The sequence below is a fragment of the Phyllostomus discolor genome, chromosome 1 (genome assembly GCF_004126475.2).
Source record: "Phyllostomus discolor isolate MPI-MPIP mPhyDis1 chromosome 1, mPhyDis1.pri.v3, whole genome shotgun sequence".
In the NCBI taxonomy this organism is placed as follows: Eukaryota; Metazoa; Chordata; class Mammalia; order Chiroptera; family Phyllostomidae; genus Phyllostomus; species Phyllostomus discolor.
The window spans coordinates 218,032,192-218,047,008 of NC_040903.2; the positions used below are offsets into that span (position 1 = coordinate 218,032,192).

The window sequence follows — 14,817 nt, forward strand, 5'->3', positions numbered from 1 at the left end:
AAAATAAATAAATAAAATCTTTAAAAATAAATACATAAATAAATAATTTGTATCAAGCCATAAAAAGGGAGACGACCCAACGGAAAAGTAGGCAAAGGACGTGAATGGGTGGTTGACTGCAGGTTACCAGAGTGGCCAGTGACGACGTGGCCACGTGGTGGGGGAAGGGCGTGGCGGCACCATGAGGCGCCACGGCACCTGTCGGATCAGCTGCAGCCTGAGTGCCCACCCAGCTGGTCAGTCGAGTGGCGTTTGCTGAGCCAACCGAGGGCCCTGCTCTGTCCAACCCAGGACGGCACACACTCGGCCACGGAGGCCACGGGCAGGGGCCCAGAGTGGCCCTGCCACGCACCCCCCCCCCGGAAGCACCTGCACAGCCCCCACAGAGGGGGTGTCCCTTCTGGCACATCCGTGCCCCGAGAGCACAGAGCCATCAGAAAGAACTCGGGCTCCGCACGCTCTGGCGAACAGCAGGTGTCACCAACGCCCGAGTCCGAGTGCCGCGTGACAAGTGTGACAGCAGAGGTGCCCGTCTGGGTTCCCTCTTGGAAGGAAGCGGGGACCGAGAGGGTGTTCGAGGGACTGTCCCCCGCCTTGGCCTCGGTGGTGGTTACACAGGCGTGCGGTGTGTAGGCAGCCGCGGCGCACACTCGAAAGTCCCCGCCCCACCCCCCATGTGCGTCCCTGGCGACGGAGGAGGCTGGACGTCGGTGCCTCGTGCGCTGCTGGCCTCCTGGGGCCTGGGAACGCTGGGCGGCCCTGGCGCACCCGCCCTCCCACCCAGTCTGGCCTGGTCGCCGGCTTCACTGCACTTTGCATCGGCCTGACGTTCGGTTTTGTGGGTTTTCCGTATCACACACTTCTGTTTCGTTCGTTTCTGCTGTTGTTTAGTACTTACTACTTTATGTTTATTGGTCGGTTTCCCGTTCTTTCTTCCTCTCCCCTTCCATTCCCGATCAGCTCACAGACCCACACCGGGTCTGTGTTTCTCTCTGTCGAACCGAGCCGCACTCCTGGGGTTGGCGGCGTGGTGTGCCCGGCACCAGCTGTGCGAAGTCTCGCCCACTTCCTCTTCGGATGCCGTTCTCAGCTTCCCGCCACCCTCCGCGTGGGCACGGGCCCACGCCCCGGGCCTCTCTCATGCTCTCTATTCCCATGCCAAGTGGCTCCAGGTGGGCAGCGACCCCTGGTTCCTGCTGGGGCGAACGCACGTCACCTGTGGAGAGATGCCTCCGGGCCCACTCAGCCGACGGGAGCCGCTGCCAGGAGTCGGAAACACACCGCGGGCGACCCCGGCACAGCCCAAGTAAAACTGAAGCCGAAAAGGTGCTGAAAAGGCGAAAAGAAATAAAACGGAGCTGGTTAGGGCTGGACAAGCATCACCCTGGGAACTAGAATGACTGGGGACAAAGTCCTGAAAACACATCCCGGGGGAGAGGTGGCGAGTGGGCGGCACACGGCCAGACCGTGAGTCGGCCCACCGCACGGGAGCTGAGCGGGAGCACCCGGAGCGCAGCGTGAGGGGACACGGAAACGGGACGTGGGGGCAGCCCGTGGGCGCAGGGGGCCCCGGGGGGGGCAGCGCCAGGACGCGCGTGTGCTCCGGGTCAGGCTGTGTCCCCCCAAAAGGTGTTGAAGCCCAAGTGCCCGTCCTTCGAATGTGAGCTTACTTGGAATAAGGACTCGCCGGCGACCGAGTTGGGAGGAGGCCATCAGCGTAGACCCCGAGACAGGGCGCCCGGGGTCCCTGCAGGGAGGGGGGCTGCGGTCGCAGACACAGACGTCTGGGGTGCCCGCGATGAGCAGGGAGGCTGGGAGCTGGCCCCTCATGGCCCTCCGAGGGAGCCCTGCGCCCGACCGGGCCTTCTGGCCCCTAGAACTGGGACGATGGATTCTCGTGTTCAAGGCAGCCCAGTGCTTGGCTCTCCGTGCCAACGGCCCCGCAGGCTGGAACACGCCCCCACAGGCTCGAGAAGCTCCATGTGTGCCGGGGGGCGTGGTTAAAACACGGAGCAACACCCAGGTCCACCAGGCAGCGCGGGAGGGCGGCAGAGACAGAAGCCACAGAGGCAGGACAGCGTCCCTGCAAAGCCGAGGCAGCAGGTCCCTCGACAGCAGCAGTGGGACCTGGAGCCCTCGGGTTTCCGGAGGGAACTCTGCCGGTCGAGGGTTCAGATCCCAGAAACGTGACCCTGGCCGATGAAGTTAGAGACACTTTCCTGTTACTGAAAGCCGGCCGCTGACCCCCAGTCACGGCAGACAATGGACAATCAAGAATTTGTATGCAGCCCTGGCTGGCGTAGCTCAGTGGATTGAACGCGGGCTGCGAACCAAAGTGTCGCAGGTTCAATTCCCATTCAGGGTACATGCCTGGGTTGCAGGCCATGGCCCCCAGCAACCACACATTGATATTTCTCTCTCTCTCTTTCTCCCTCCCTTCCCTCTCTAAAAATAAATAAATAAAATCTTAAAAAAAAAAGAATTTTGTACTCAGTGAAATTAGTATTCTGGCTGGTTTTAAAGGAAGTATTCCAGGAAGGACAGTGGTCACAGAGGAAGGGGCTGAAATAAAGCAAAAAATGTGAGTAGATAAATTGGTGAAAGTGGGTAATTCTAAACATATCCCGACCAGGTAAAATAATTATAAAGTATGTAACTTATTTTTTTTTAAAGATTTTATTTATTTATTTTTAGAGAGAGGGGAAGGGAGGGAGGAAGAGATTTATTTTTAAAAGACTTTATTTATTTATTTTTAGAGAGAGGGGAAGGGAGGGAGGAAGAGAAGAAGAGAAATATGTGTATGTGGTTGCCTCTCATGCGCCCCCTACTGGGGACCTGGCCCCAAACCCAGGCACGTGCCCTGACTAGGAGTCGAACTAGCAACCCTTGGGTTCACAGGCCGGCACTCAATCCACTGAGCTACAGCAGCTGGGGCAGGTGCGTAACGTATGGGCTTAAAATAACAATAATCATAGCTCTGTGAGAATCTGATAAAATCCAGGGGTAACTGACTTGGTCAGGAGTGACCACTGCATTGTGATTTTGTAAGAGATGTGTGTGTTCGGGAATGAAACTCTAGCAGTCAGGGGCGAAGTGTCCTTTGTACCCTCCTTTAAAATCCCTCAGCAAAAATGGCAAGGAAGCAGGTGTGGGCGTCCGAGGGGGGATCTAAGTGGCGAACACGTGGTAGCTCACAGTGCTGCCCCCCGCCCCCCACTTTCTGCACACCTGAGAATGTTCTTAAAACACCAGGGAAAGGGAGGAAGTAAGTAGGGGAACGTGTTGCTCACCCTAAAACTTATGACTTGGAATAGTAAGTAACTCCTCTAAATCTATGTTTAAAAACTCAGTGACTGGGTCTAAAAACGGGCCAAAGACGTAACAGGGCCTCCCTGGGCCGGCCGGCACGGGCACGTGCTCGGTGCCGCCACGGCCAGTCACTGGCCTGCGACCTTGAGACGCTGGTGCTGCCCCCTGCTGGGCTCCCGTGGAGCCGTGTGAGCTCGTGCCGGTGTCGCCCTGGAGGGTGAGGACCGCATGTCCGTCAACAGAGAAAACCGGGGCAGGCGCCCTGCCACCCAGCCAGAGAGCCCAGGCCGAGCAGACTGGGTCCTGGAGATGACCCTGAGGCCAGAGCGGGCAGCAGGCCCAGGAAGCACATGAAGGGACCCGGAGGCCACCATCCTCCACTCCCATCCCAGGCCACCCTACCCCGGCCCCTGAACCCCCTGTGGACACTGATCTTGGGAGCTGCCGCCCACGTGAACGGTGGGCAGGTGGCCACCCCAGGCTGGCACCCTGGACTAGGCCCCCTGCAACCCCTGCCCTGAGTGGGAGCTTACAAGGGGGAGCTGGGGGGTCCCGGCCTTATTCAAAGTGAGAGGGCTCTTCTGAAGGTGAAGTCTGCAGGGCCACAGGGTCCTGAGTTCAGGGAGCCCCCACTGGAGGTTGGGGGGAGGCAGTGCCCCTTGCTGGGGCTGAGAACTGGCGACCTCTGGCCAGGCCTGCCTTGTCCGACAGGCCGACGAGCAACCCCCTGCTCTCTCCGGGATGGAGTTCCTACCTGTCTCCATTTCCCAGCATCCCTTGCAGCTAAATACAGTCATGTGACTAAGTTTTATTTTTATTTTTTAATTTTTTTGTGACTGAGTTTTGATCATGAAACATACGTAAAAGTGCCCTGGGAGACTTCCAGGAAGTCCCTGGGGTAGCCCTTCTGTTCTGCTAGGAACACAGAGGTGATGGCTGAGCTCAAGCAGCTGTTATGGGGCCATGAGGCTGCAGGCCAACCCTTGGGAACAGCTGAGAGCTGGAGGGACCTAGCTCCCACGGCCGTGGGGCCAACACCATCTCTAGACCACCAGTCCCTGACCCTGGTTAGTGTGAGAGAGAAATGAGCACTCTTGCACCTCGGTTCCCGGGGTCCTTGGGTCTGCACTAACCCTGCTGATACACAGGTCCATGCCGGGACTGCGTCCACCTGGGGCAGTGCCGGGAAGAGTGATTTTTCTCGAGTGGAAGTTTTCAGCACCGCCCTTGAACTGGCTGACCCTGCTCCAGAGGTCATCTGCCGGGAGCGTGGAGGGGGGTTCTCAGGACTAAGAGGAAGTAACCGAAGGGGAAGCTGCAGACAGGAGGCAGGTGGGCGGGCTGGAGGCAGCCGGGGAGCCAGCCCAGAGAGCCGAGGGCCGCAGCCTGGCTGGAGCCGAGATGGGTGTCAAAGCAGGACCCGCAGAGGTGAGTGCCGTGAGCCAGGGCAGGGCCCAGAGTGCCACAGAGACGCAGCTCAGCCTGCACACCGCCCGACCCTCCCCAGGGTCCCTGGTGGGCCTCCCCCAGCCCGGGCCCCCCAGCCAGGCCCCGCACCACAAGGGCAGGTGTCCTGCACCTTTGGCCGAGACCTCTGGCGCCTGCAGGGCCCACGGCCCCACACGGGGTTTGGGGGCCAGCTGTCCCCGGGGAGGGGGCCTCTCAGTTCATCATAACCCCAAGTACCAGCACCAGTGGGTCACCCTCTCCAAACAGCAGCCCATCTGAGGGGCACAGGGGGTCCCCGGGGATGCAGGGAGCACACAGGGCTTCAGTTGCCTCAGCCGCCCTGCTGGCCGGCGCCCCCGTTCCCACGGAGTTCCCAGTGGCCCTGAGCGGGAGACCACATGTGCTGGGGGCAGGCGGCCGGGCGGTGCCTCGGGCAGCTCCAGACGGGCTGAGCCCCGACCTGCCTGTCTGCCGGCCGCACGTGTGGTGTGTGGTGCAGCGTCCGGAGCCTCCTAGGGACGTCCCTGGTGGCCTCTTCCCCACCCCCGCCCTGTCACTCTGACGACCTGTCCTGCCCTGCCCTGCCCTGCCCTGAGAGGCCGGGGCCTGGGGGCCTGGTGCTGTGCCCCGCACCCTCCCTGGGAGGGGGGCTGGCCGGCCCGAGCTCCGGGCTGCCAGGCCCTGACGGCCCTCGGGGGGCACTTCCTGGAGGGAGGGTTCCCGCCCTCGGGGATTCTAGCAGGGGCCCCTGTCTTGCTCTGGGTTCCACCCCGGAATGTTGTGGCTCGGGGCAGGCGCAGACCCCGGGTCCAGCTCTTGTGGCCACCCTGCCCTGGGCGAAGTCAGAGCAGGTGTCCCATGGGGGCACAGCCTCAGAGGGCCCTCAGGGGCCCGAGGCGGAGCTGGGGCTCCTGGTCTGGGTCCCAGGCAGGCCGTGCAGCCCAGGGCCCAGGCAGCATCGAGGGTCCTACTCCAGCCCACAGCCCCCCGAGAGCACAGGGGGGCCCTGGCTGGGCCCACACTGGGTCCCTGTCCGTCTCCCAGTGGTGCCTCCCCTGCAGGATGAGGACTGGCTGCAGCTCCAGGGCGGGGGCTAGGGGGGCTGGCGGGGAAGGAAAGTGGCTATTTATAGGGCGGCAGCGAGAGCGAGAGCAAGAGCGAGCTCGAAAGCAGAACCGACTCTGGCGCTCACTGCGGTTGTGGCCGGAACACGGAACTGAGATTCTGCCGCCCGACACCCGCCGCGAGGGGGCCGAGAGAGGGGAGACACAGAGCCAGCCCTGACTCGGACTCACGGACACACGGACACACGCAGACACGTGCACAGAGACACACGGACATGCAGACACACAGACACGCACGTGCACTAGCAAAGCAGCCAGGGGCTCCCCCACCCCAGGGTCCACCGCCCACCGGCCAGAGGCCGTGGCAGGGGCAGCGGGTGGAGGCGCACACGGGTGGGACCTCGGGCGGCAGGGGGAGGCCCCGGGGGCTCGAGCAGGTGTCGGCAGGATGCCCACAGCGGGGGCGGGGGGCGTGCCCCCAGCGCCCAGCTGCCTGTGCGCTGCGGCCAGGGCTGCGGGTGACATGGGGCCGCCCCACGCAGGTGCCGAGCCCCCCACGCAGAGTGTTGCTGGCCCCCAGCCCACGGAGCAGAGAGCTGGGCATGGTAGGTCTGGGGCTGGGGGCAGGGGTGGGGCGGCCTCACAGGGCCCGTGGGCAGAGCTGTGAGGGACCCTCGGGGGCACCCCGGCCACAGAGCCGCCCAGCCCTGGCCCACGCGCTGCTGTCGTGTGGGACCTGGGAGGGCGGCCGATGACCACGTGGCCCCCCGGCCTCGCCAGCTCGGCGGGCCTCATCCCAGCCCACGCGCCCCCCCACCCCCGCAGGGGCAGGCCTGCCCTCCCAGGGGGCGGGGACCCCTCGGTGACACCTCCTCCAGTTGCAGGACCTGGGGACACTGGCCGTGCTGTGGCTCAGTGGCGTGGCTCTCATCTACCTCCTGTGGCAAGTGCCCCATCTGCCCGCCTGGGGCCAGCGGCAGTCCGCCAGGTCCCCAGCCCACGGCCCCCACCCGGCCTGGGAACCCCTGGGAGGGGAGCGCCAGGGGCCGGACTCCTGCCGGTGAGTGAGCCCGCGGGGCATGCCTCAGCCCTGGGCTGTGGTGTCCCGGCACCCCTGCCCCACACCGGAAGCCCCGTGCCAGCTCCTCTCCGAAGACGCAGGCTCCAGGGACTGGAGCCCAGAGGGAGGGTCCCGGGCTGGGTGGGGTGGGCCCACCGGGGGGCTCGGACAAGGTGGGTGAACCGAGCTCCCCGCCCCCGCCCCCCAGGGCCGAGGTGTGACACCCTCCCGGCCCCCCCGGGTGGAGACGGGGACTTGCCTTCCCCGGGCCGACCCTGCCGCCCCCGAGCGCCTCCACGCCAGCTCCATAGGCTCCCCGGGCAGCGGCTCTGACTGGGTCGGGGCCCGGGCCCCCCATCGGGCCTGCTCAGGCCGTCCCCTGGCCGGCTGCCCGCTGTCACCCCCGGCTGCTGCGGGCCTGTGGGGCTCTGGCAGGCGGCCGCCCCTCCCTGAGCCCCCACCCGGGGCCCCGCCGGGGCGCCTCATCCCTCTGGTCTGGGGCGCGGACGCGGATGGAGCGAGCGGGGCCGGGAGGCGGGCCGGCAGCCTCACGCTCGGGCCCGCCGCAGGCTGCTCCTGGTGGAGAGCACCCCCCAGGACCTGCCCTACGCGGCCGGCAGCCCGTCCTGCCCAGCCCCTGGCCCAGGCCTGGCAGCAGCTGCTGGACGCCGCCCAGGAGAGCGTGCACGTGGCCTCCTACTACTGGTCCCTCACGGGCCCCGACATCGGGGCCAACGACACCTCGGCCCAGCTGGTGCGCCCCCCCCCCCGCCCCCGCCCCTCCTCCCGGGGAGCAGGGCCGCCCACCACTCCGCCCCTGGGCTGGGGCGGCCAGGGAGGGCCCTTCGTGGTGGGGGCGGGGGGGGGGGGGCCGCCTGGGGCCGCTGCCCACCGCTGCTCTGGGCCCGCAGGGCGAGGCCCTCCTGCGGAAGCTGCAGCAGCTCCTGGACAGGAACGTCTCCCTGGCGGTGGCCACCAGCCACCCGACGCTGGTCAGGAACTCCACCGACCTCAAGGCCTTGGAAGCCCGAGGTGGGTGCCCGCCCGCCCCTCCCACACGGGGGTGGACGTGGGCGGACCAGCGGGTGCCGGCCCGAGCCGCTTCCAGGCAGCTCCACGGGGCTGGGCTTCGAAGAGCCAGGGCGCCGTCTGCGGGGCACAGCATGGGGTGACGGCCTGTGGGGGGCAGCGGGCGGCACGGGGCGGCTCCAGGGCCAGTCCGTGCCTCAGTTTCCCCACCCGCAAAGCAGCACCGACCTAGCAGACGGCAGGGCCATGAGGCTCCCGGGAAGCCGGTTCACCCTGTCCCCCCCCCAACCCCCGACCCCGGCCAGGTGCCCAGGTGCGCCGGGTGCCCATGGGGCGGCTCACCGGCGGCGTCCTGCACTCCAAGTTCTGGGTCGTGGACGGGCTTCACGTCTACCTGGGCAGTGCCAACATGGACTGGCGGTCCCTGAGCCAGGTGAGCCCCGCGGCCCGGCAGGGGAGACCCCTCCAGGAGCGCGCCCCCACCCCACACTCGGGGCTTTTCCCGGGGCCCCCTGCCGCCACCAGGGGGAAGCCTGGGTGACACAGCCACGGCATCGTCTCGGCGCAGCGGGGCCCCCGAGAGCTGCTTCCCCGAGTCACAGGCTGCCGCCCGCCACGAGCTCACCCCGCCGAGGCAGACGGGCCCACGCCACTCCCGGGGTCCCGGCCAGCGCTGACCCTCACCTTTCCTCCCCGTCCTGCCGTGTTTCTGTGGTGGACGTCCATCACTCGGACCCTCTGGCCGCCGCGCCCCAGGGCCCCCGCACCCTGCCCATTAGGGATTCCTGCGGTGGTGGTGCCGCCGCGCCCCTGCACCGCGCCCCTGGCCACCGCTGCTGCCCCCTGCAGGTGAAGGAGCTCGGCGCGGTCATCTACAACTGCAGCCGCCTGGCCCGGGACCTGGAGAAGACCTTCCAGACCTACTGGGTGCTGGGGGCGCCCAGAGCTGTGCTGCCCAAGCACTGGCCTGGGAACTTCTCGACCCACATCAACCGCTTCCAGCCCCTCTACACCCGCTTTGACGGGGTGCACACCACAGCCTACTTCTCGGTGAGCGGCCGGCAGGGCCCTCAGGGCACCCGGCAGTCACCGCAGGGCCCGTGGGTCCTCGGGGAGGCAGCCCTGGCCCAGCACCCTGGACGGCCGCGGTGTCGGGGGGAGAGGCCGGCCCAGTTCCAACACAGGATGCAGCCCTCACCGCCCACAGGAGAGACAGGCGGCCAGGGGGTGCCTCGGGGGTCCCCGAGTGCAGTGCCAGCCGGGGGTGAGGGGCTCCACTGGGGCCAGGGAGGCCGTGTGAGGCCAGTGCACCCCGAGATCTCGTCACTGTGCAGGGGAGGGAGGCAGCTGGGCGGGCCGACCGTGGCCCCAGCAGGCGCCCTTCCCTCTGGGTGTAGCCCCCCAGCCACGTGGCCAGTCCAGGGCCAAGACCTGGGGTCTTGGGCAGGGACTCGGCCCAGGGCGCCCAGAGCAGATGGGCAGCCTTGCCTGGCACTGGGTCTGTCTTTCTCGGGGTGGCCAGGGCCGGCCCCGCCCCCTCTGGCCTCTGCAGGCAGCACCTCGGTCTCCCCCCTGGGCCCCAAAGGTCGGAGGGAGGGCTGCACGAGGGCCCCAGGTCAGGGAGCTAAGGGGCTCGGAACAGGGGCAGCGCCTGCAGGGGCCTCTCTGCCCCTCCCTCAGGCGTCGCCGCCTGCGCTCTGCCCGCACTGGCCGCACCCGGGACCTGGACGCGCTGCTGGCCGTGATGCGGGGGGCCCGGCAGTTCCTCTACGTCTCGGTGATGGACTACTTCCCCACCACCCGCTTCACCCGCCCCGCCAGGTAGGGCCCGGGGCCCGAGGGCCGCGCCCGCCTGTCGTCCCTCCTGCCCGGACCTGGCCGGCCGGGCCCCGGCTGACCCCAGGGCCCGGACCCTGCCCAGCTGCCCCAGGTACTGGCCGGCGCTGGACAACGCGCTGCGGGAGGCGGCCTTTGGCAGGGGCGTGCGCGTGCGCCTGCTGGTCAGCTGCTGGCTGCACACGGACCCCGGGATGTTCCCCTACCTGCGGTCCCTGCAGGCCTTCAGCGACCCCGAGGCCGGCATCTCCGTGGACGTGGTGAGCACCCCCACCCGGGGCCCGGCGGGGGGAGGCGGCCCCCCCTCCTCTGTGACACCCCCTCCTCTCTGCCCCCGAAGAAAGTCTTCATCGTGCCCGTGGGGAACCACTCCAACATCCCGTTCAGCAGGGTGAACCACAGCAAGTTCATGGTCACAGAGAGGGCGGCCTACATCGGTGAGCGGCTGCGGGGGGATCTGCGGCAGGGGCGGCCCGGGGGCCCCTGGGTGTCGGCAGCAGCCCCGAGTGAGGGCACCGAGGCCACCCACACCCATGGGGAGGGACCGGCCCGGGGGCTGGTGGGGGCACTGCTCTCGGGCCGGAGGACGGAGGGGCCTCGGATGGGGTCTCAGCGCCGTCTGAGGACCACACAGCCGCCCAGCCGTCATAGTGCCCACAGGACTGGGTCAGCCAGCCAGCGTCTCTGCCCTGCACCCCCAGGCACCTCCAACTGGTCAGAAGATTACTTCAGCAGCACCTCGGGCGTGGGGCTGGTGGTCAGCCAGAGGGCCCCGGCCGGCGAGCCCGGGCGCGGCACCGTGCAGGAGCAGCTGCGGCAGCTGTTCGAGCGAGACTGGAGCTCCCCCTACGCCGTGGGCCTGGACGGACAGGCGCCGGGCCAGGACTGCATGTGGCAGGACTGAGGCCCCCTCCCACCCCCACCCCCACCCCCACCCGCGCCCCTGGTGGGCGCTGCTCCCCTCCAGGCCCCCCACCCCCGGCCCCCTGTCCGGGCTCCAGGCAGCTCCTCCCGCACAAGCCACGGTCAGGGTCAAGACTGCCCTGGCCCAGGGCAGCGGAGCGAACTGTTCGCTGTCCCCTCCTCCCCAGATACAGCCCCTCAACGCCCCCGCCCCCCACCAAGGGAGCCCCCGGAGGCCTCTGCGCACCTGCCCGCCCCAACTGCAGTCCCCGCCCACATGAGGGGCCTTCCGAGCACCCCCCCCCCCCCCCGTCTCTCTGTGTGCGTCCGGCCGGGGCTGGAGTCCACACTGCGCTGGAGTGCACCCGGCAGCGGGCGAGGGGGCGCTCGTGGGTCATGGGGGCCCCTGACTCTCACGGGGCCCAGCCCCACCAGGGGGCCCTGGGGGCCGCATGCCAGAGCCGTTGGGTGGGGGCAGGAGCCATGGACCAGCCCCGTGCCCATGGGTGCCTGCTGGCCAGGGTCGCGGAGTGGGGCCCCGGACTGGGGGCCGCCGGGCAGCAGCAGAGAGGACCTGGGACTGAGGGGGCACGGGAACACCGGGCTGGGGTGGGGTTTGGACGCAGCCCCTGGGAGCCCACCCTCCCCAGGGGCCACCCTGCAGAGCCAGCTCCGAGCTCGGCCCCAGCCCTCAGGCAGCACTCGGGCTGCGAGCCCACCTGGCCTGGGGGGCCCCCACGGCCGCCTGAGGCTGTGGAGCTGAGGGCTGGCTCGGGGGCTGAGGGTCACAGGATGCTGAGGGAGTGAGCCAGTGGGTGCCAGGGTCCGGCTCTCCCATGTCCCGGGTGGCCCCCTCCTGGCCCCGCCCCGTGCGGTCTGCCCCGGGGTGGGGGGCCCGGTCAGTTGGTGCTGGGTGTCTCATACACCAGCCTCCCCGTCTGGGGCGAGGCTCCCCGGAGCCAGCCTGCCTCCCCGCCCCAACGTGTGAGCGCCCGAGGGGGTCCCGGGACCCACGCAGCCCCCGGAGGCACCTGGGGCGTCTGGGAGCCGGCCCGCTCGAGAGCGGCACCAGGCCAGCGCCTCCCATCCTGTCCCGGAGCAGACGCCCCCGGCGGTCCGCGCGCGCTCAGCCAGCGCTAGGCCTCCTGTGCGCGCAGGGGACCTGGTGGTCACACCTTGGTGGCAGCCTCGGGGTCTGCTCCAGAGCACAGCCCGGTCCACAGGAGACCCGGAGGAAGGAGGACGCAGAGGCCCCGCGGGGCCCTCGGTGGGGCGGCTCCCGGGGCGCGTGAGCCCCGCCCCGCGTAAGCCCCGCCCCGCGTGAGCCCCGCCCCTGGGGGGCAGCGAGTGCTGCTGTCCTTGCCTGTGGCTGACGCCGTGCACAGAGGGGGAGGGGACACAGGGGGGTAACCGCGGGGAGTGTCCCCTGCGGGCGGGCTGACGGCCCGTGTGCTGCCCGGGTGGGACGTGGAGGCTGCGTCCCCGGGCGCCCCCCACCCTGCGAGCTCGGAAGCAGGCTCCTTCCGCAGTCAGGGCTGGAGAGGGGCCCGCGGTCCCGCTGCTGCCACCTGGGGTCACAGCCCGGGGGACCCTGCGGGGGGCGGCTGAGCAGTGCTGGCGCTCCTGACCGCGGAATCGGGGCGATAAACGTGTGTTGTTTAGCCGGCCGGTGTGTGGTGGTTTCTTACACGGGCAGACAGCCGACACCAGGGGGCGGGCCTTGGCCCCTGCGGCCTCCGGACTGAGGCCCCCGCATCTCGGGCCTCGACTCGGGGTTCCCAGCGGGATGAAAACCCCTGAAGCCAGGCGGCACCCCCAGCGTACCCTTGGTGGGGCGCCCCCCAGAGGCCAGGCAAGGAGGCAGGGAACCTGGGGGCTGGAGGGCATGGCCAAGACCCCACTGGACGCCCCCTTCATGCATGACCCACTCAGGGACCTGGTGTCAGCTCACCTTCCAGAAGGGTCCACGCCCCCTCACTTGGATGCCCTCGGCAGCCCATGGGGGCGCGGGGAGGGACCTGGCCTCCCCTCCAGACCCGAACTCCGGCCCCGGGGGACCACGCCCCCCCTCCGCCTCCAGTCCCCACTGCTCCCCAGCCCGGGAGCAGCAGTCCTGCAAGGCAGAGCCTGTGGGCCGGGCCCCCTCGGGCCAGGCCCCTCAGAACACGTCTGCCCGTGAGCCCAGGGGAGCCGTGGCCACTGCAGGAAGCCCCTTGCCCCTCCTCCGCCACCCGAGTGGACTTGCTCCCTGTGGGCTGCAGAGAGGGAAGCTTCTGAGAGGGCAAGGACCCGCCCCCCCGCAGGCCTGGCCCCTCTCTCTGTGCCGTCCCACTGGGGCTTGGGTGGGGTGCGTGTCTGTGCCCCCCCACCTGGCCGTGGTCTCCCACGTGCTGGTCCACAGGGGCCTGGACCCACATGGGGGTCGCTGGACCACCGCTCCCAGACTCGCCCTGAGTCTGCCCACCAGGGAGCCCGGGGGCGGGGCTGCGTGGGGTGAGGGGCGGCGCTTCCCGGGACAAAAGCCCTCGCGGCAGGCACTGCGGTTCATCACCTCCTTTATTGCGGGTCGGGACAGCGAGGCCCACCGGCACGGCCCCAGCCAGCGCTGGCCACCCCACCCCCCACCCCAGTGTTGTGCCCGTCGCAGGAAGCCCCCCCCCCCCCCCAGAGCTTGGCTTGGCGGGAGGTCAACGAAGGGGCCAGCTGGTCGTCGGCGCTCAGGACGCGGGTTGCCAGGAACACGCCGGCGGGGAGGCTCCCTCAGCCGGGAAGCAGCGCGGGGCAGGGGCCGCCGCAGCGCTGCGCGCGAGCAGCAGCCTGTGCGGGGGTGTGAGGGCAGGTCCCTAGAAGCGTGTGCGCCAAGACCCAGGAGCACGCTGCCCCGCACGGTCCCGGTGTCCGGCGTCCGTGGCTGCCAGAGTCGGGCCGGGTCTGGAGGCTCCGTGAGCACGCGGCAGCCTCACTCGGGTGTGGGCCCGGCGCCCTCGGGCTCGTCCACGGAGAAGCTTTCCCGGGCGTCGAAAAACGTGACGGCTTCTTCCTGGAGCTTCGGCCCGGCCGGGCCTGCCTCGTCCTCCTCCGCGCTGTCTCTCTTCCTGCTGGGGGCGGAGGAGAACCCGAGCTTGGGGAATCGGAACCAGCCGGCCTTCTCCGGTTTCTCGGGCGGCCCCGCCCCGGGGCGGGCCGCGGGCTGCGTTTGGACCGGAGCCGGTGGCGCGGGGCTGGGCGCGTCCTCCGCGGGATCCACGTGCACGTCGGCCGCGGAGGAAGAGAACCCGATGCTTGGAAGCCAGAACCGGAACCGGCCTGAGGGCCGCTGGCTCCCGGGCCTCTCTGCCGCAGCCCCGTCCTCGTCCTGGCCGACGTCAGGGGCGAATTCGAGGATCTCCGCGGGCTCCTCGTCCGAACAGCTGTCTGCGCGCTGGGGGCGGCGCTGCGCTTCCCACGCCGAGGCCGGCGGTCCGGGCGCGAGGACGGCGCTGCTCGAGATGATTTCGAACGGCTCCCCGGCGTCGGGCGGCGGGGCGTCCGGGGAGACCAGGTGCAGCTGCGCCCGCAGGGGCGCCTCCAGGACCTTCCCCGTCAGCAGGGAGAACCCGTAGGCCGGCGTCTGGATCTGGGAGGCGGGGACCTCTGCTTCCCGCACGATCTGGGTGGAAAAAGCCTCCGCGCCCTGCAGGTCGGCAAAGTCGGCGGTGACCCTGCTGCGGATGGTGACTTCGTGGCTCTCCACCCGGGCGCCTTGAATGTGCACCCTGACCTTAGAAATGGGGGAAGCGTCTGAGGGGAGGTCAGGGGCCGAGGGCTGCTCCCCGGGGACCCCAGCGCCCGCCTTCAGGAAGCTGGCCCCACAGGCTCCCCGGCCATCCTTACGCTGGGCCAGGGCCTCGCTCAGGGGCGGGATGAAGACGTCCCCCTCGGAGCCGGGGGCCCGGAAGGTGAACCTGGGCACCTTCAGCACGGGGAACTTGACCGTGAGCACGGAGTCCGCCCAGAGCTGCCCCACGTCGACGACAGAGACCTGGGCAGGTGTGTCAGTCCTCGAAGCCTTCAGGGTGAGGGGGCCCTCCGGCGGGGAAGGCCGGTGCTCCGTCCCGCCTGCGCCCCCCGCGGGAGTCCCACCCAGTTCCCCAGGAGGAGGCTGTGCTTCCGAAGGTCTGGCCCGGG

General features: G+C 68.9%; 2 protein-coding genes across 2 annotated transcripts in view; one reads left to right on the top strand and one right to left on the bottom strand.

Moving 5' to 3' along the window:
* Positions 1-4,624: 4,624 nt before the first annotated feature.
* PLD4 (phospholipase D family member 4) lies at positions 4,625-10,720 on the top strand. The gene is given in 13 exon segments (XM_036014247.1): positions 4,625-4,737; positions 6,365-6,427; positions 6,707-6,882; positions 7,452-7,509; positions 7,511-7,636; positions 7,794-7,914; positions 8,217-8,344; positions 8,761-8,961; positions 9,592-9,618; positions 9,620-9,732; positions 9,842-10,007; positions 10,088-10,184; positions 10,449-10,720. Coding segments are annotated over 13 exon segments (1,506 nt in total). The 5' UTR covers positions 4,625-4,710; the 3' UTR covers positions 10,652-10,720.
* Positions 10,721-13,609: 2,889 nt separating this feature from the next.
* The window catches only part of AHNAK2 (AHNAK nucleoprotein 2), a 32,415-nt gene continuing 31,207 nt past the window's right edge, over positions 13,610-14,817 (bottom strand). Inside the window, 1 exon segment of the mRNA XM_036017644.1 lies at positions 13,610-14,815. Within this exon segment, the coding sequence (XP_035873537.1) occupies positions 13,610-14,815 (1,206 nt within the window).